Below are 22,321 nucleotides of genomic sequence, written 5' to 3'. Positions count from 1 at the left end.
CTCTCACCTCCATAGCCATGAAGTGCTTTGAGAAGCTAGTGAAGGGCTACATCTGCTCCTCCCTCCCCATCAACCTGGACCCCCTGCAATTTGCATACCACCCCAACAGGTCCACGGAGGACGCCATAGCCCATGTGCTGGACACAGCAGCATCACACCTGGACAAGAGGCAGGGGAACTATGTGAGAATGCTATTAATCGACTACAGCTCAGCATTCAATACCATAGTCCCCCCCAAACTCATAGCCAAGCTCAGGGACCTCTGCCAGTGGGTCTTGGACTTCCTGACGGGCAGACCCCAGGTGGTGAGAGCAGGCAACTGCACCTCCTCATCCATCACTCTCAACATAGGGGCCCCCCAGGGCTGTGTTCTGAGTCCCCTCCTCTACTCCCTGTACACACATGACTGTGTGGCACAGCGGAACAACAACACAATCATCAAATTTGCTGACGACACAGTAGTGCAAATGACGAGAGGGCCTACCTGGAGGAGGTTAAGGTTCTAGCGGGATGGTGTCAAGAGAACAGCCTCTCCCTGAACGTCAGCAAAACAAAGGAGATGATTGTGGACTTTAGGAGGTTGGGGGTCAGGGACTACAGCCCCCTCAGCATCGACGGGGCAACGGTTGAGAAAGTGAACAGTTTTAAGTACCTCGGACTCCACATATCCGAGGACTTGACATGGACCACACACATTGACAGTGTTATCAAGAAGGCACGACAACGCCTCTACTTCCTTAGGTGCTTAAGGAAGTTCAACGTGAGTCAGAAGATCCTCAAGAACTTCTACTCATGCACAATAGAGAGCATCCTGACTGGCAATATCACCTCCTGGTTTGGGAATAGCACTGCACAAGACCGCAGCAGACTACAGAGAGTGGCCCGTTCAGCCGAACGCACAATTGGAGGGGGGCTTCCCACTCTCCAAAGCATTTACAACAAGCGGTGCATGGGCAAGGCTAAGAGAATAATCAAAGACTCCAGCCACCCAAACAACTGCCTCTTTGAACTGCTGCGGTCAGGCAAGCGATACCGGAGTCTCATGGCAAGCACAGAGAGACTCAGAAGGAGCTTCTATCCCCAGGCCATCAGGATGCTCAATGAACAATGATTGCTCAATGAACAATGATTGAACAATGAACAATAACAAGCAACACACCCACAGCACACACACTCACTTTAAATTAACAACACACTGTAGCACCCACTTTATCACACTTTACACTTTTACACTTTACACTTTATATTTATATTATTGGTAAGGGAATTGCACATCTCTCATTCCTTATTCCTTATTGCACCTCACCACCACAACGGTGGCACCACAAGCTAAGCTATACCTCACCATTTTTGTACCAGATGTACATACTGTATATAGAGGTGTACTGAACAATTGTTGTTTACACTTGTGTTTACTTGACTTCTTGACTTTCTATTTTTTTTACTTATTATACTTATTTATACTATCTTATTATTATTATTATTATTATTATCTAGCACACTCTCAGGAGCGAAACAGAAAGAAACATTTCATGCAAAGTATTCTGTATTTCTGTATGACAAATAATAAAGAAACTTGAAACTTGAACTTGTATTCCTACAAATCTCCCCTTCTCCAATGAGAGCAAACAGAGCAGAAAACTAGAACAGTGTATCTATCTATTACCATAAAAGCCTTTCTCTCTTTTCACAACCACCTCACTAAAATCCCCATCGACTGCCTAATTGGAATGCCTATTTATTATACAGCCTCACACTGCTCTCTCAGCCTAACTAGTGTGTGTGTGTGTGTGTGTGTGTGTGTGTGTGTGTGTGTGTGTGTGTGTGTGTGTGTGTGTGTGTGTGTGTGTGTGTGTGTGTGTGTGTAGTACAGAAGCAGGCATGGATGAGTGGATTAAAGCTGGGCTATCGCATAGTGTGCAAAGAAGATTATGTAATATGTTTAGACCTCGCAGCTCTTTATAGCACTGGAGAGAAACAAGAGACAATCGCATTGTCTGGATGGAAGACGTGGGCTTGAGTGTGTGTGTGTGTGTGTGTGTGTGTGTGTGTGTGTGTGTGTGTGTGTGTGACTGACTGTGTGTGTGTGTGTTTCTACTGCAGAGTCCACAACATTTTTTTTTTTTTTTTTTTTTATTGGTCTTTTTCCCCCTCCATTTTCCTCCGATTTTCTCCCATCCCAATGTTAGTCGTATGCCAATTCCCAGTCCCTTCCTGGTCGCTGCGCTTTACCCCCCACAGTCAGATCATTTGGGAGAGTGGAGGCTACCACGTGCTTCCTCCGACACACGTCCAGCCAATCACCGCTTCTTTTCACCTGGCAGCGCGGATTCTCATTGAGAGGGCGTAGCGTGTGGGAGGACCACACTATCCCCCTCACGTCCAATCCGCGCTTAGCAGGCGCCCCGACCGAACTGTAGGAGTCGCTGTTTACAACGACCCGGACCCACCCCGCCAGCTTCTCCCACCCTCTGATACAGCCAATTGTATCAGTGCAGACGGCCAGCCAAGCTGGTGACAACCCCGGAGCTGTGAGCTGGATTCGAACAGGCGAACCAAGCTCACAGCTCCGGGGCTGGTGACGAACGCAATCTCCGCTCGACCACCTAACCGCCTGTCCACAACATATTTCAATGAAATGGATAAATGAGGGAGGGATCAAATATACAGTATATAGCAGCAAGCAGCCAATACACGGGTGAAGCCAAATCACTTATATTGATGTTATGACTCGTGAACTGAAAAAAATAAGAACATGTGAAAAGATTGCCATAAAATGAATGGGACTCTATGGTCAATTCATGTAAAGAATGTAAATGGCTGTTTCTCTGGCATTTTGTAAGTGATCTGCAAACCTTTGATGTAATGGACAGACATTACAGAACAACTTCCGTATTGGAAACAAAGTAATCCGAGCAACTTTCGATGTGCATGTGGTCATGCATGTATTTTGCTTGTTCAGCTGGCTTGGACAAACAAATGCATAACTTGTCCCATAAAGATTGTTCATTGTGACAAAATACATAATTGTAGCCAGTTTCACATCTCTACTATATATGGCTCAGTTTCACATATCTTATATGATTCAGTTTCACATCTCTACTGTATACGATTCAGTTTCACATCTCTACTGTATACGATTCAGTTTCACATCTCTACTGTATACGATTCAGTTTCACATCTCTACTGTATACGATTCAGTTTCACATCTCTACTGTATACGATTCAGTTTCACATCTCTACTGTATATGATTCAGTTTCACATCTCTACTGTATACGATTCAGTTTCACATCTCTACTGTATATGGATGAGATACGGCCACTTGCATTTTCAACACTTCTCTGCGCTATCATGAGGTTTGTTCATTCCACTTTTTTGTGTCATCACGTAACCTTTGCTGGTCTATCAGCATGCCGAATTGCATAAAAAGTGACGCATATGTTGAGTTACGTGTGGCGGAAGGTGAATAATAATAAAAACCCTAAAAATCAAATCCACAAAAGGACCCTCTCTCTCTCTCTCTCTCTCTCTCTCTCTCTCTCTCTCTCTCTCTCTCTCTCTCTCTCTCTCTCTCTCTCTCTCTCTCTCTCTCTCTCTCTCTCACACACACACACACACACACGCCTCTGCAGTCAGCGCTGCGTCAGGGCAGGTTACATAACGACAGACAGTGATAGAAAGAGATGGAGGGAGGGGAAAGAGAGGGAGGATGGGGGGTGTAGAGGAGAACATGAGATACTGAACGACAGAGGAAGGAAGTGTGTGATGGATGGATGACAAGAGCTGGGAGCAGAAGAAGAAGCCAGGGAAATGGTGTTGATGTTTTCTGCATAGTTTCATACACAGTGTACATCTGTCTGACATTCACATGCGTGCACACACACATGCGTACACACACACACACACACACACACACACACACACACACACACACACACACACACACACACACACACACACACACACACACACACACACACACACACACACACACACACACACACACACACACACACACACACACACACACACACACACACACACACACACACACACACACACACACACACACACACACACACACATACACACACTCCTGTGAGGCGTGACACTTTGCAGAGCATCAGTGCATCCCACACTTCTGTGGTTCACAGTTGACTGTGTTTACGCCGCTGTCCTTGCCTCTGCTCGGCCGGCCATGGGGCTGTTACTCCTGCTTTTCTAAAGCCAAGGTAAGATGGCAGCAACCATTACACAGTCCACTGCCTCTCAACGGTTTGCCCCAAGTCCTCACCCAAAATATCCCTCCCTAAAATATACCCTATTTACTGTATGCTGCAGAACTGTACTAGAATCATTATCAGCATCCCCAATACTAAAAGACAATATCACGAGCAATGGGAATTTCTGCTATTTTTTACATGTAACATGTCAAAATGTAATGTATTATATGTCAATAAATTCTGTCCGGTTTAAGTCTATACTGTACACTGAGTAATGTTCTAATTATATACTGTTCAGTTAAACTAATGGTCTAAGTCTATACTGTTCAGTAAAAGTAGTTTTGAATCTGTACTCTCAGTAATGACATCCCATATACTCATAATGTTTTATATCGTCAACTCTCTTCCCTCTCCACAGTCATGGAGTGAAGGTGAACATTGCTGTCACGATTCATTTTGCCATTATCTTTGGTTAATGTTCAAATCAAGAATCTTTCCCAGCGTCTAGAGCTGCTCCAGCAGCCTATTTCATTCAGAAACACCTCAAAACAAATCACAAAAGGGAGACTTCTTAAGGCCATATCGTGGGCACTTTAAAGGGGAAATCCACCCTATATCAGAATGTACATTGTGGTATTCCAATGATCTTGGGCAGTTCAGTCAACATCTATAACCATGACAACTGCCTCCCTAAGCTGGAAATCTGAGCATCAACAGTTGAATTTGTGATCAATCAACTCTTTGGAGTTGGTTCATTGACAATGAATCGGTGACCGATTTTGTGGGATCATAGAATTTTTGTTTGAGCTATTACATCCAAATTAGTTTTATTTAAATGTGGGGCTTACAGCTCTGAATCAGAAAATGCACCCATATCCCAGTAAAATCACCATGGATACTGTCGAAATGTCTTGTCGACGACTTGTCTCTCTGACGTTCGGCTCAAGGAGAGACTTGTTCATATTCACAAAGCAAAAATGAGTCATACAATATTAAAGAAATAACAAAACTGTAAATATATTTTAGGGTGGATTTTCCCTTTAAACCCTTGTCTCTCTCTCTCTAACCCTCATCATCCATATCCAAACACAGGCTAGTATTTCACTCCATTTTCAATCATCCCGAATATAAACCCTCATATATATCATTGGCCCTTTTCCTCCTCTCCCTCCATCCATCCAAAAACAGTCCAAACAGCCTGTACTTTAGTGGCTCTCGCCATCCTCAGACCCCTGGAGGAGCGAGACAGCAGTGCTACCATCTCTCTCTCTCTCTCTCTCTCTCTCTCTCTCTCTCTCTCTCTCTCTCTCTCTCTCTCTCTCTCTCTCTCTCTCTCTCTCTCTCTCTCTCTCTCTCTCTCTCTCTCTCTCTCTCTCTCTCTCTCTCTCTCTCTCTCTCTCTCTCTCTCTCTCTCTGTGCTGATAAATACAGAGAGGGGGAATCACAGAGTGGCACACTACTGCCACCTGATGTCATAAGGGAGGAGTTACAGACTGTGTTGTAATGGAGGACAGAGGGATTAAATGTTGGCCCCTACTGGGGCACTGGTCACCTACAGTAAATGCCGCAGGGGGCCACCTTTGATCACACTGCCTACTTGCTCAGATGCGTATATTCAGAGTTAATTACATTGTTTACACTGCCTATTTTTACTTTTCTACTGTACTATAATTGTATTGCCTGTATTTACGTATTTTACTATTACTATGTATTAGTGTATGTGTGTCTTGGTATATGTGTGTATTGGTGTATGTGTACAGTATCTTGGTGCATGTGTGTATTGGTGTATGTGTATCTTGGTGAATGTGTGTCTTTGTGTATGTTTACATTTACATTTAGTCATTTAGCTGATGCTTTGATCCAAAGCGACTTACAAGTTTTGTACGACAAGTCAGCAGGAAGGGTACAACTCTATCAGCTGAGTAACAATGTTCATCAAAGTGCTGACTGCTGAGTGCTTGTATGTGTGTCGTGGTATAAATTGGTGTATGCATGTTTTGATGTATGCGTGTCTTGTTGTATGTGTGTTGTATTAGTGTATGTGTGTCTTGGTAAATGTGTGTATTAGTGTACGTGTGTATTAGTGTAGGTGTGCATTGGTGTATGTGTGTCTTGGTGTATGTGTATCTTGGTGTATGTGTGTCTTGCTGTATGCGTCTTGCTGTATGTGTGTCTTGGTGTATGTGTGTCTTGCTGTATGTGTCTTGCTGTATGTGTGTCTTGGTGTATGTGTGTCTTGGTGTATGTGTGTCTTGGTGTATGTGTGTCTTGCTGTATGTGTCTTGCTGTATGTGTGTCTTGGTGTATGTGTGTCTTGGTGTATGTGTGTCTTGCTGTATGTGTCTTGCTGTATGTGTGTCTTGGTGTATGTGTGTCTTGGTGTATGTGTGTCTTGGTGTATGTGTGTCTTGCTGTATGTGTCTTGCTGTATGTGTGTCTTGGTGTATGTGTGTCTTGGTGTATGTGTGTCTTGGTGTATGTGTATCTTGGTGTATGTGTGTCTTGGTGTATGTGTATCTTGGTGTATGTGTGTCTTGCTGTATGTGTGTCTTGGTGTATGTGTGTCTTGGTGTACAGTATGTGTGTCTTGGTGTATGTGTGTCTTGGTGTATGTGTATCTTGGTGTATGTGTGTCTTGCTGTATGTGTGTCTTGCTGTATGCGTGTCTTGGTGTATGTGTGTCTTGGTGTATGTGTCTTGGTGTACAGTATGTGTGTCTTGGTGTACAGTATGTGTGTCTTGGTGTACAGTATGTGTGTCTTGGTGTATGTGTGTCTTGGTGTATGTGTGTCTTGGTGTATGTGTGTCTTGGTGTACAGTATGTGTGTCTTGGTGTATGTGTGTCTTGGTGTACAGTATGTGTGTCTTGGTGTATGTGTGTCTTGGTGTACAGTATGTGTGTCTTGGTGTATGTGTGTCTTGGTATACAGTATGTGTGTCTTGGTGTATGTGTCTTGGTGTACAGTATGTGTGTCTTGGTGTATGTGTGTCTTGGTGTACAGTATGTGTGTCTTGGTGTATGTGTGTCTTGGTGTACAGTATGTGTGTCTTGGTGTATGTGTGTCTTGGTATACAGTATGTGTGTCTTGGTGTATGTGTCTTGGTGTACAGTATGTGTGTCTTGGTGTATGTGTGTCTTGGTGTACAGTATGTGTGTCTTGGTGTATGTGTGTCTTGGTGTACAGTATGTGTGTCTTGGTGTATGTGTGTCTTGGTGTACAGTATGTGTGTCTTGGTGTATGTGTGTCTTGGTGTACAGTATGTGTGTCTTGGTGTATGTGTGTCTTGGTGTACAGTATGTGTGTCTTGGTGTATGTGTGTCTTGGTGTACAGTATGTGTGTCTTGGTGTATGTGTGTCTTGGTGTATTGCCACTGTTGCCTTTGGTAGTGTCATTGTATGTATGTGTCTATTTATACCACAGTACAGACTAGAACACCCACACAGGAATTAAGCCGAGCATCACAGATGACATAATCAAGCTGTTCAATGAGAATGCGGCATGAGTGGGAATGGGGCTTTTTGAAAGAACAGGATTATCCAAGAGGCTGCTGCAGAGATGCAGGAGGTCAGCTATTGTACTCGGCAAGAGAAACCCGCGCACATCATTAGAATTAGAATATTTTTATTTGCCTGTGTATTTACGTATACCAGGAATTCACCCGAACGCGCCGGGGAGAACATGCTAACTCCAAACACGCTGGGGAGAACATGCTAACTCCAAACACGCTGGGGAGAACATGCTAACTCCAAACACGCTGGGGAGAACATGCTAACTCCAAACACGCTGGGGAGAACATGCTAACTCCGCACAGAAAGATAACCAAAACCCCCCCAGCTGGATTTGAATGTTGTCGCAGTGAGGCAGCAGTGCTCGCAATGCGCCACCGTATCGTCATCGATACTAGAGGCACGATATTGTAATATTGCGATATATTGCGATGTTTTACCTTTTTTCAACTGCAAATAATATCGGTCAACATCTGCAATAAAAATATATATACAGTACATCATCTGGTTTATCTATTAGGATAATGTTTTCAGTCTGTTCACCTCACTCCAATCATTTTATTGCAGCAAAATGGGATTGTCAAGCAAAAGAATTATTTAAAAAAGTGTAAATATCGATACTTGGCAGTGGCACCAGTGTATCAATATGATATTGGCACGTAAAGTAAAATATCGAAAAGAATGTTACCAATCTTTGCTACAGATGTTTTTTACTTGTCAAATAAGTAATATTTGAAGTCTAAATCCCTCCTCCAATGATTCATTAACTGAAATAGCCTGAACATTCTGTCTATGCTTGACCATGTTGGGGGTCGCAAAAAGGTATTCCTCTGTTTTTAGGGGTGACACATCAAAAAGGTTGAGAACCACTGTTACATTTTGAAATGTTGTTAAGTGTACCATGCTACATGTTGTTAGGTGTACCATGCTACACAGCTGGACACTTGTGTTAGGTGTACCATGCTACACAGCTGGACACTTGTGTTAGGTGTACCATGCTACACAGCTGGACACTTGTGTTAGGTGTACCATGCTACACAGCTGGACACTTGTGTTAGGTGTACCATGCTACACAGCTGGACACTTGTGTTAGGTGTACCATGCTACACAGCTGGACACTTGTGTTAGGTGTACCATGCTACTCAGCTGGACACTTGTGTTAGGTGTACCATGCTACACAGCTGGACACTTGTGTTAGGTGTACCATGCTACACAGCTGGACACTTGTGTTAGGTGTACCATGCTACACAGCTGGACACTTGTGTTAGGTGTACCATGCTACTCAGCTGGACACTTGTGTTAGGTGTACCATGCTACACAGCTGGACACTTGTGTTAGGTGTACCATGCTACACAGCTGGACACTTGTGTTAGGTGTACCATGCTACACAGCTGGACACTTGTGTTAGGTGTACCATGCTACACAGCTGGACACTTGTGTTAGGTGTACCATGCTACTCAGCTGGACACTTGTGTTAGGTGTACCATGCTACACAGCTGGACACTTGTGAACACCGGTGTATTTGTTGGCACCTGGAGGTATAAACTCAAATGAGCTGTTCTGAGGTGGAGGCAGCTCATTGAGTAACTGCAGTAACTCCAATATTGGTCCAGATTTAGTTATGATTGAAATTGAACCTTTGGATATCGGTTTTATCTCGTGGGCAAAATGTCCTGGTTCAATCTTGTTCTGTTCTAGTGTAAAAATTGCAGTAACTACAAAATGGTAGTTTTCCTCAAACTGAAAAGGCATTCAAATTGTACATAGTTACTGCACTTTGCCTTACCTATATAACTGTTTAAGGTATTACAAAGGCAGAGTGCAGTATCTGCATTTTTGTCATGGCATTTAGGCATCAAAATTATGAATCCCTATTCAATAAGTGCATTACCACTTTTCTACCTACAGTACAACAGATTTGACCGGACTGTTTAAAAACATTGAAGCCATTTCTCTCAGTTTCAGTGTTAGTGTAGCTACTGTGGTTAGCCTTTATGGGGCAGCATAGCCTAGGCTCGTCTTGCTTTTGAACACGGTAGGATGGGAACTGTGTCAGATCCATTCCTTTTAATCCCAGATCTCCACCCACTGTCACCATCTGACCTGACGGGCTATAATCCAACGCTTTGTCCAACCCACCTTGTAACCCCTCCAGAAAGACTGGATGAGGAGAGCAGCCTGCTCCTCTGTCAGCAGCAGAGAAAGAGGGATGGGAGGCCTGGGACTGGGAGAGAGAGAAGGATGCGTCAGTTAGTTCAAAATAAATGTGAGTGTGTGTGTTTAGGTAGGAATGCTCTTCCACTCGCATAAAGAAAAACTGAAAGGAACACGCCAACATGATGGGAAATGCACTTACCGTCTTCTTCAGAGTCAGATAAAAAGATGGATACCAATTTCCTCTCTGTGCATTCAGTACTCAAAAGTTATCCAATTTCCTCTCTGTGCATTCAGTAAAAAGTTAGCCTAGCTTAGCACAAATTAATGTAAGCGGATATGGACCACTAGCCTAGCTTAAAACTCAGAAAGGTGTTTTTGGCCAACATCTAGGCTAGATGGTCCATATCCGCATCCAGCTTATTGAACGAATCATGAGCCTGTCGATGTCCACACCATGGGGCTCATAGAGTGCCTGCCAGTCGGTAACCTCAAAACAGCCCTATAGTGACTCTTGGGCCTCCTCACTGTTATTTTGGTCGTAGGCTGTCTTTTGACCAGAGGCACATAACAGGCGTTGAGGTGAACCAGGTTGTGATCCGACCGGCCCAGCTGTGGTAGTGGTGCGGAGCTGTACGCCTCCTTGATGTTGGCATACAGCAGGTCCAGGGTCCTATTTTCCCTGGTGTGGCTGGCAGCTGACATATTGTGTAAAGTCTGGTAGTGATTTGTCCAGTTTAACATGATTAAAATCCCCTGAGATGAGGATTAGAGGTTTCGGATGTTTTGTCTCAAGACATGCAATCGCGCTGTGGATGACGTCACACGGAGCAGTTGGGTTTGCCGAGGAGGCGATGTAAACCGCCATCATGATAAAATGGGGAATCTCCCTGGGTAAATAATATGGTCTGAGTTCTATAGCTAACATCTCTATATTCGGGTCACAGTCTTATCTGACTCTGGAGAAGACAGTAATCTAATTTCCCATCATGTTGATGTGTTCCTTTAAGTTTCTACATTCAGTATCTCAGTGTCTTTGTGATACAAGGGTGTTCCCTGGGCTGCAAGAGAAGGATGTCAGTAAAGGGGTTTTCATTGATGCAGTTATAAGTGAAAAAGCTTGCATCACAGACAGCGGTGCCACTCACTGGACGCTGAGCCAATCCTTGACAAAGGGGATGTCGTGGAAGTCCACTGGACCCTGTCCTTCCCTGCGGGGATTCCGGCTGTACAGGAGAAAGATGACACACAGCACCTTATAAAGATCCAACAACAGCACACATGGCTTTCTTCAAACTCTGAGTGAGACATCTTGCTCATTCACTCTGAAATAGTAACAGTGATGTTTGATGCCACTTAAAGGGGTGGAAGCTGGTTCAGACACAGCAGCCAAAACATTGAGTTGAAAGATACAATACAAAAAACAGGGGTGGGGAACTCACTTGTACAGCCACTCCGTTAGGAAGTCACATTGGTTAAATGACGTTCTTCTCCTCTGAAATACAAAGGAAAGGAATCACAGCTTTGCAAACTGGCAGCATTCAATGAATGCAGCACCGGCGGCGATATAGGCGAGGCAGGCGAGGCAGTCGCCTCAGGGCCCGCGGGGATGGGGGGGCCCGGGCCCGGGACTGAATGGAGTTCCCGTTTGTGGGACTGGATCGACAGACTGCATTGCGCCATGCGCCAAACACGCGTGGCGGTGTTTGACAAACTATTAAAGTATTAAATCAAACTGGTGGTGGTGTGTATCTATGTCTCTTGTTTCCCCGGGCCCTCCTATACGCTACAGATATGTAAAGGGTTAACCTTCTGTCGCGTGGCAGTGAAAGGGTTAAAAAAAGGCAGGACTCGACATCATGGTTCAGTTAGTAGAAGACTTCGCTGATGATGGAGGGAGACGGGAGAGAGAGAGAGAGACACCCGGATGATGGTGATAATGATGGTGATGATGATGGTGATGATGATGACTCTACACACCGGGCTCAGAGACGGTTGAAAAGACGGTATAACAGGAATACATCATAATAAACACAACATGCTCGACGATAAAGCAGCGCGGCCAGACTCTCGGTACTACGGTCCACCTTCTTCTCTGCGGGGTTCGTCCTTCTCCATTGAGAACCTACTGCGCTCTTCCACCCGGCGGACTGTGGACAAATATACAATATTAACGGAGCGTCAAATATCTTATTTGGGATCAGAAACTCAACCTCGGACGACAACAAATAAGGACATCATTCTGGACCGGTGGTGTCGGACATCAGCATCACCACCCAACAACCTTTACGGTAATAATGCGAGTTCACTATGAATTTAATTGAAAATGGGGGACCCTGATGTAAACAAGACGAAAGTCTTTCTCTGGTCTGCATCCCCTTAACAATTGTGTGTATTGAGCCGTACTGTATATTGTACCCATTCTGCAATCTGTTAAATAAAGTTTTCATTTATTCACACAGCTATCTCCGTGCATGTGTGCGCGCCGGGTAATAAAAACACAGGTCTAAAAAAATAAATAAAAAAAAAAGCATAGAAATGACTGTTGTGTGTGATTCAACATTTCAACAATATATTGCAGAGATACGTTGCATTATCCAAAAAAAGAAATACAGCGTCCGTTAAATGATAAAATCCCATCATGTGTAAAAAGTATATCCACTCGGTGGGGATATAGGAGCCTCTTCTCCTCGTCACGAAAAATGCAGATCTATAACTCCGGTGCTTAAAACAACGAGAGGACAGTTCTTCTGATGCATAATCTTTATGATTTTGGCGACTATATATACTGATCGATCATCTGCTGTGCTGCGTAATTGTTATGCTGCGTCACGCGATGTCAAATAATCTGAAACGTGATGATGATATCAACATAAATTATTATCCCGCTCATGTCATTCTGAGTATAGAATATTACGGGTGGCTATAACATTTCAGCAGCATGTAAAAGTGACTCTTGTTGTTGTGATCATATCCCCGCGGCTAATAGGCCTAATTACTATATATGAATGTCTATTCTGTTTCAATGGACCTTTCTGGCAAACACATAGGCCTAGAATAGATATATCATAGAGTCATAGACCTATGGGCTATATATTTGTACAGTTTTGGAGTGGACCATTAAACGATTTTCAGTGTGTACATCCTTATTGAAGCGTTCTTATTAACGTGCGTGCTGCGCACATGTGGGAGGAGGGAGGGATGTCCCGGGTGCCGGGTGGTGTGTGTGTGGGGGGGGGGGGGGGGGGGGGGCCCGAGCTGTCAATCTCGCCTCAGGGCCCGTGGGGCATTCCAACCGCCACTGGAATGTAGTATGGTGATGAACTCTTAAAATGCACTGCATTATGGTCTCTAATGGTGGTGCCTGCAATTGTATAGGGGCGACGGTGGCTCAGGAGGTAGAGCTGGTGTCTGGTAATCTGAAGGTTCCCGGTTCGATTTTGGCTCCTTGGGCAAGACACTGAACCCCTAACTGCTCCGGATGAGCAGGTTGGCACCTTGCATGGTCGCTTCCACCGTTGGTGTGTGATTGTGTGAGTGAATACGAGACATAAGTAGTGTTTTGGATAAAAGATATAAATGCAATCCATGTTATTTGGGGTTATTCATTAATTAATTTGTATAATAATGTATTAAGGCTTTATTATTTACCAGGCAGGACAAAAAAGAACAAATTAATAAAGACAAATTATTACAATGAAAAGAAGAAAAAATCCACTGAGCGGGATTAACAATGAAAGAACACTTTATTAGTGCAGTTGTGGGGTGTGTGGATGACGGTGTCGCCAATCAACCCACCCATAGAGAGCAGCAGTCATAAAGGTGCGAATTACATGACAACAAGATGTCAATCACTATGAGGGCAACAAATCTAAGAATAGGGAACTGTTCAAATGCTGTGTGATTTCTCGTAAAAGTATTGTAATATACTGTATATTCTCAACCCAGGGTTATCCATAGCTCTGGACTAACACTTAACCCATGGGTGATTCATCATTCATCCCTTTTTCACACTGCACCAGTTAGCCTAGGCCAAGCTACTGTATGTTCTAGAACGATATTGTTAACCCTGCAAAGTCAATGCTTACCCTGCTCCAGAGCAGCTAACCTGAGGTAAACCCAGGCCTACCAGGCCTTACCCTACAGTAGCCTGGGGCTAAAAGCCCAGTGATCCATGGTTCAAGAACACAGTTAGCCCCTGGGTTAAGTGCAGTATGAAAAGGGATATCGTCATATTGGCAGTTAAATTAATTGGTTGCATGTGTGGTGAGCTGGCAGGACCTCAAAACAGTGCCGCTTCTGGGCCTCTTTCAGCATGGCCTCCAGTCCAGGCAACAACACCGGGAATACACTCCCTCCAGGAACCTGGTAATAGAACCTGACACACACACACACAGTCCAGATTCCAGTCCACACAGATTTGAACTGACAAAGGCATTTAGACAACAGAACACATCCAGCAGGGCAGACTTACGGTCCTGTGGTTGCGGTGGGGACAATGTTTGACATGAGGGTGGACGCCTGACCAAGACAGAGTAGCCAACAAGTGCAGGCTGGCAAAGCAGGGGGGCAAAATTCTTCACGGGATCATCGTCCACAAAAACCTAAGAGAGCAGTGATCATGGACACCATCATGCATTCCATGTTGTTGATTCTACAACATACTGTACCCTACCCACAACCGTAAAATAATGTGAATCCCTACCCACCTTCAAAACCGCCCTTAAAGAGAACCTACGGGAGGCTGCAATTCGAAACTGGCCGCCGTAAATGTCCAACCCCCCCCCCCCCCCCCCCCCCCCCCCCCCCCCCAATGTACAGTTTCTTCCCCCTTGAATGTATATTTCTTTTAGGATCTCTGTTAAACAGTACTGTATTTGTATGTCATAAATGTAACAGCACTGTATGTCGTGTATATATCTGTATGTCGTGTATGTCATTATGAATTGAAATGGGGGACCCTGATGTAACAAGACGAAAGTATTTCTCTGGTCTACATCCCCTTAACAATAATGTGTATTGAGCCGTACTGTATTGTACCCATTCTGCAATCTGTAATACAATTTTCAATCAATTCATGTAATTTCCTCCTCGATTGAATTGACAATCGCTCAATGGCCTGACCTTAGCTGTGGCGAGCCCATAGAAGACTGGGGAGTGCTGGCTGGCGCAGTATTGAGTGTCCCCAGAACTGCCGTCTATCCATTCGATGTTGGGGTGCCGGGGTTGCTCAGCTTCATACACTTTAAAGTAGTTAAAACGGCGTAGAGTGTAACTTACATTTGGCTCTTTTTTTTGCCAAGAGCGTACAGTATAATATATTAGAAATCATCTTACCTTCACACAGGCCCGGACTGGCCATCGGGAGCACCAGGAGTTTTCCTGGTGGCCTGGCCTGCACAGATAAAAAAAAATTACATTATTTAAAAAAATAAAAATTAAGAATTTGCCAGGCCATTGTTTCTAGTTGCGGTGGCGCGATAGTTAGATAACCTAGGTGGGTGGGGAACAACCAGGATTTCACTGTCTGTGACAGAGTTGGAGAACTATCTCTCTGACTATCTCCCTCTCGCGGCTCACACACACACACAAATGGAGCCGCACTGCCGCATGTGATTGGTGGAGGTGGGACCAGGCGATACAACTGATTGACAGCGGAGACGGCGAATGGAATGGCAGATGGCACTCTGCAGAATAACAGCCAGTGAGCCAGGTAGTGAGGGACTCGGGAGAGATAGAGCGAAAGTCAATTAACGTTGATGTCAAGATGGACAGTGGAAGAAAGAGAAAGGGTCAGTGATACAAATAAACATGTGGATGTTAGCTAGCTAATGTTACCATGCAATGCATCATCATCTCCCCTGTCAAAAGTTCAATGTTAAATCTGCCAAGAAACAAATAAATAATTTAACCCTTGTGTCTGAAAACTAAAGTGTTATACTCTTACCATATTAGGGGACTAAATGTGCCAACGGGAGAGGGTCTGTATTGTCTCTGTATTGTCTCTTTCCACAGCAAAACGGTAGGCAAGGCACCTTGGTTGAGAAATGCAGGCTTCAATCTATGTTGTTTAGTCTATCTGTTCAGTACTGTTCAGTACTGTTTCAAGATGCCCAATGAGATCTTCTGAGATAATTGTTGAATAGATACACAAATGTTCTAGAATGTTTGATTATGACATCATACTGTGACATCACAAATGTTCTAGAATGTTTGATTATGACATCATACTGTGACATCACAAATGTGCTATTATGACATCATACTGTGACATAACAAATGTTCTAGAATGTTCTATTATGGGGCGGCTGATTGGCGCAGTGGGCAAGGAGCTCGCCACTGACGCAGGAGACGCTGGGTTCGAGCCCAGCTCTCGGCGTTGCTACCGGCTGGCCGGTCGTTCATACTAACACAATGGGCAAGTGTAGAGGGTAGGAAAGCCGGTGGGTGGGGATTGGACGTTGTGAACAGCGACTCCTACAGGTCGGTTTGGTGACGCCGGTGCGGCGGAAGCAGGAAGTAGCGGGGGCAGCGTGAGCCTCCCACGCGTTACTCCTCGCCACTGAGAGTTCGAGCTGCTGCGGTGAAAAGATGCGACAGGCTGCCTCCTCGTGTACCGGAGGGGACACATGATGCAAGGCTTCTGTCCTCACTACAACCGACCAGTGGGGAGGGAAGAATTGGATAATACGAAATTGGGATGGGAGAAAAATAGAAAATGGGGAGAAAAAGTGGATAAAAAAAAAAGAATGTACTATTATGACATCATACTGTGACATCACAGCGGAACATGTTTGAGTGCCATTTGAATAATATAAATACTATGTTTGGTAAGGCTGTCCCCGAAGCCTGTTTTTGGGATTCAAACTTTGTCAGGGTTTGGACGTTCAAACCTTTGTTTTTAATTAAAGAAATTTAATTAAAATAAAATAATTTTATAAATTCTTTTTTTTTATATCCTCAAACTAAATCCTCAATTTGAATAAAGTGATTCAAACTTCGTCAGGGTTTTTCGAACGGATGTTCGAACCCTCGTTTTTAATTAAAAAAATTAAATAAAAAAAATAGACAATTAGACAAATAGTGTGGGACGCTGGTGGTTCTTAGGGGTGCCATATTCTTACCTCCATCTCGAAAGTCATGGAAATTCTAATCTACGAATTCCAATCTGGCTTCAGAACATCCCCCTCCACTGACAACACATGCCTTCTCTATTTGAACGACCACATCAAACAAGAGGTGGACGCGGGCAAATACTGTGGCATGGTCATGCTGGACCTACAAAAGGCCTTCGTCACTGTCAATCACTCCATTCTGATTGACAAGCTAAAAGCTATTGGTTTTGATAGTTTATCAGTGAGCTGGATGCAATCCTACCTTGAGGGGAGAGAACAGATGGTGGAGGTAAACGGTACTCTATCCCCCCCCCTCACAGTGAGCTGTGGTGTTCCACAAGGAAGCATACTAGGACCGCTACTGTTCCTAATATATGCAAATGACATGTCGTCAGCTTGTGACTGCAACTTGTTCTTGTTCGATGAAGATGAAATTACATACCTAGGGTCCATCCTAGAGGCAAATCTTTCCTGTGACAAAATGGCATCCAAGGTAATAAAAAAAGTCAACCAACGAACTAGATTCTTGTACCGGATCTCCTCTCTGGTAAACAAGAATACCCTGAAGACTCTGGCAGGAGCACTCATTCAAGGGTACTACGACTATGCTTGCACCTCATGGTACCAAAGCACCTCAAAGGTGCTAAAAACAAGATTACAAACATCACAAAACAAACTGGTCAGACTACTACTTGACCTTACTCCTAGAACCCACCTCACCCCTGCCCACTTTGACTACCTAGGATGGCTTAGAGTAGACGACAGAGTACAGCAACTTGCAATGGGCCTGGTCTACAAGATACACTATACGACTAAGGTACCCATGTACATGTCAAAATACTTCCCAAAGGTCAGTGAATACCACGACCACAACACCAGAGGAAGCTCAACAAATCATGTTAAACCCAGATTCGGCTCAAACAAGGGACTAAACACGTTTCGCAATTATGCCACATCAATGTGGAACGCCCTACCCAAAGCTGTAAAGGAATGGGAATCCCTACCCACATTCAAAACCGCTCTAAAAGAGCACCTACGGGAGGCTGCAATTCGAAACTGGCCACCGTAAATGTCCAAACCCCCCACCCCCTCCTAATAGACAGTCTCCTCCCCACCGTATGTATATATTCTCTCCCCACCGTATGTATATTTCTCTCCCACCCACCCACCCCCTCCTAATGTACAGTCTCCTCTCCACCGTATGTATATTCTCTCCCCACCGTATGTATATTTCTCTCCCACCCACCCACCCCCTCCTAATGTACAGTCTCCTCCCCATCATAATGTATATACTCTCTGTCAGGATCTATGGGTAACAGTACTGTATATTTGCATATCATATATGTCACAAATGTAACAGTGGGGCGGCGTGGCTCAGGGGTAGAGCGGGGCGTCCAATGATCGAAGGGTTGGTGGTTCGAATCCCGCTCAAGCCCATGTCCATCCCATTGCCGTTGTGTCCTTGGGCAAGACACTTAACCTACTTGCCTCGTATGAATGTGTATGTATGTGAATGAATGTTGGTGGTGGTCGGAGGGGCCGTAGGCGTTGATTATTCGCCACGCTTCCGTGAGTCTGCCTCAGGGCAGCTCTGGCTGCAATTGTAGCTTACCACCACCGGTATGACTGTGTATGAACGAATAATGGACTCTGTGAAGCGCTCTGAGTCAGAGCAACAGTCAGTCAGAGAAGAGCGCTATATAAATCCAATCCATTATTATTATATACCTGTATGTCATGATGTCATGTATGTTGTGTATGTCATAAATGTCACTATGAATTGAAAATGGGGGACCCTGATGTAAACAAGACAAACGTCTGTCTCTGGTCTGCATCCCCTTAACAATTGTATGTATTGAGCCGTACTGTATTGTACCCATTCTGCAATCTGTTAAATAAAGTTTTCATTCATTCATTCAATAGAAACAGGGCGGTAGTTGCCTGGGTCTAATTTGCTGCCCTTTTTGTGCAGAGGGGTCACTCTCGCTATTTTGAAGTCCTTGGGGACGTGTCCCTGTTTTATGGAGAGGTTTATTATGTGTGTGATGACTGGGGTGATGGCGGCTGCTGAGTCTCTGAGGAATTTGGAGGGGATATTGTCATGGCCAGTGGCCTTGTTAGGTTGGAGGGCGCTCAGTTTTTTGAGTACCTCGTCTGTTGTTACCATTTCCAGTTTGAAGTTGTCTTTGCGGACCCCTAGGTTTTTGTAGTATGCTACTATGTGTTCTACCCCATAATGCCCTGAGTGGGAGGGTAGTTTGTTTACCAGTGTTGTGGCTATGTTTGTGAAGAAATTTTTTAAGTAATTGGCTACATCCAGCTTGTCTGTGATGAGCGTGTTGTCCGTCTTTATGTTTATGTTTGAGAATCTGGTTTTAAGTTTTTTACTGCAGCCTAGTTCATTATTGAGTAATTTCCAAAGTTCACGTGGTTTGTTTTTGTTTTCCTCAGTTTTGTCATTGATGATTTTTTTTTGCGGTTTTGATCATGGTGTTCACGTCATTTAGTCTGTTTCTTTGAATTTTTAGTTCAACCACGTGGGCTTGGAGTTCACTGTTTGAGCTTTTGGAAAGCTTTGTCTGACTTTTATGAAGTTCAGAGCATTTTTTGTCTCTGGTTTTCATAGCGGTCAGTATTTCTGCGTGCATCCATGGCTCAGCGCGATTTTTAACCCTGGTGGTTCTTAGGGGTGCCATGTTGTTAAGTATTGTTGTGAATTTGGTTTTGAATCCAAGCCATGTTTCTTCAGTGTGTACCCCTGAGCTCATCTGACCAGTCCATGCTCTCCAGTTCTAGGTTAAAGGCCTCTCCAGAGTAGGTTTTGAGGTCCCTAGATGTGACTGTTTTGTGACAGTCGGCCTTTTGTTTTAGCTTTTTGCGGGTACAGAAAATCATATAATGATCACTTAACCCACATGCTATCACCCCTTTGTTGGAGGTCATGGATCACCCCAGTGACCCCACCCACCCAACCACCTCCAATGTACAGTTTTTACGTCAAATGTATATACTCTCTTTTCTGGACACTTTTGTATCACAAACAGTACTGTAATTGCAAATCTGGTATGTCATAAATGTATAGATGTAGCAGTACTGTCTATCTGTATGTCATATATGTTACGATGAATTGAAAATGGGGGACCCTGATGTAAACTAGACGAAAGTCTTTCTCTGGTCTGCATCCCCTTAACAATTGTATGTATTGAGCTGTACTGTATTGTACCCATTCTGCAATCTGTTAATAAAATGTTCAATCAATCAATCAGTCAGAATGAGGTCAATGGTGGTTTGTGTTGAATCACATACCCAGGCATGCGTTGTTCATGGGACGGGGTAGCACGGTGTGCTACCTCACTGAGTATTAAAGACGCGCGCACATGCACGCGCTCGCGAGAACGCGCTGCTCGACTCGGCTCGTTGTGTTTACCTGCCTCCCGGGCCCCGGCGCTACCTCGCATTATCATAACAATAGCCGCTATAGGCTGGTGTCTTCAACCACGCAGGACTCTTTGTGATGTAAATATGGAACATCCCAAGTTGCCGCTGCCCACAGAGTGCACCGCCGTCCAAAGGTGAACGACGGCGAACGAAGGGCCAAATCAAAACAGCCGTCAATTCCGAATTGACAACTGTTTTGATTCAACCCCCCACCCACCACCACTCACCCCCGGACAACAACACACTCTGCAAACAGCAGCAACCCGGGACATTCCATATCTACATCACAAACTTTGGGACTGAGTAGATAATTAATTAATCTTCTCTTTATTTTTATTATTTATATTAAAACTGAATCAAACCATAAACAAGGTTGCCTGTTGGGATGTTAGATCCTAATGTGAAAAACTGATTTTATATGTCTGCACTTTATGTGCTCATTTTATGCCTGTCTTAATTCTGTTGTGAAGCACTTTGAGCTGCAGTTTCTGTATGAAAGGCTATACAAACAAAGTGTATTATTGTGCGCGAGGGAACATATGCGCATGCGCGCGGGGCCGCGCGCGCGCGTGCGCGCGGCGTCATTATCCTGCGTGCCGGCTCAGTCCATAATAACAACGCAACACTGCACATACCCTTGTGGGTTGGGTGGCTGAGGCCGGTGCAGATCACAAAACCTACTGAAGGCCTTGAAGACGGGTGCTGCTTTACGTAGCATTCCGTGTTCCAGTCCCCAATAGAATCTTTTTCTACGCCCTCCACTCCAGTTAAACACCCATCAAGTGTGTCATAGAAGCCACTCTGTTCTGGCGGTCTATAGATTGTGCCTACTAGTACTGATTTCGCCCTTTCAAATAAGATTTCAATCCAAACAGTTTCAATTTCGTCATGGTTAAGGTCAGTACGGTTGATGAATTTGGTATCTTTGTGAATATACACACAGACGCCACCTCCATACTGATTTCTACCCCTCCAGTTCCTGGCTATTGAATAGTTTTCGATTTCAATCTCTGGATCCTGTACAGACGAGTCTAGTTTTGTTTCTGTGAAACACAATATGTTAGCCTTAGTTATAGTTAGTAGTGTACATAAGACCCAGTGCCTCATCTGTAGCTAACTGCACTATTGCAGGACCTTACGCTCTTGTAAACTTTATGTACATATACCTGTTATTATTATTACTTGTATTATTGCACATCGTATTATTGCACAACTGTCCTATTTCTGTCTATTACTTGTGTTGCACATCGCTGCGAGGCGGGCATGGACCCCCCGCATTTCACTGTACGCTTGTATGCCGTGACAAATAAAACTCTTGACTTGACTTACCGTTCAAAAACAATTGTCTGATTTCAACCAGTTTATGTCTCAGGCTGTTTGTATTTAAGTGAAATATATGAAGTCCATTTGTGTTGGTTATATGATTGATGTCGTCAGGTTGGAGCTATCACACACTTGTTGCGATAATCTTAGCCATTTTTTGCAGCAGTTCAATCGTCAAGGACGCACTAGTGGTTGCCAAGGAAGTGGTAAGAGCTAAGCAGACACACACTTCCGCTATTTCGTATTTTCTCGTGAGGATAAATCAATGTAAGAGAATACCTACTATCACCAACCTATTAATGAACGGTTTCTATCTTTAGGTGACGCAGACGTTAACCTGAATCGATATGCCGTCATTGTGAGATTTGGCACTAGAGGGCAGCAGCTAGCTAGCTCTGTTCGCATAATATATCAGTAGTTGTTTCACATCATGATCACCAGGTGGCTCTGTCGCAGTTACATAAATAGAATAATGAGCTACTACTGTATTTTAAAATCATACTGGACAGCTCACGCCGCCACTGTTCCAGTTGTTAATCCAAATAATAATAAGCCTCG

General features: G+C 44.2%; 1 protein-coding gene across 1 annotated transcript in view; it reads right to left on the bottom strand.

The window, feature by feature from the left end:
- iqck (IQ motif containing K) overlaps nt 1-15,249 on the bottom strand; it is a gene marked incomplete at both ends in the record, with an annotated part of 59,422 nt that extends 44,173 nt beyond the window's left edge. The window contains 8 exon segments of the mRNA XM_084329133.1: nt 9,873-9,957; nt 11,036-11,113; nt 11,330-11,382; nt 14,169-14,242; nt 14,245-14,265; nt 14,362-14,491; nt 15,012-15,130; nt 15,225-15,249. Of these exon segments, the coding sequence (XP_084185259.1) occupies nt 9,873-9,957; nt 11,036-11,113; nt 11,330-11,382; nt 14,169-14,242; nt 14,245-14,265; nt 14,362-14,491; nt 15,012-15,130; nt 15,225-15,249 (585 nt within the window).
- Nucleotides 15,250-22,321: the final 7,072 nt, after the last annotated feature.

Source organism: Notolepis coatsorum (genome assembly GCF_963971535.1).
Source record: "Notolepis coatsorum genome assembly, chromosome: 14".
Taxonomy (NCBI): Eukaryota; Metazoa; Chordata; class Actinopteri; order Aulopiformes; family Paralepididae; genus Notolepis; species Notolepis coatsorum.
This window is presented reverse-complemented; position numbering and strand designations above follow the sequence as displayed.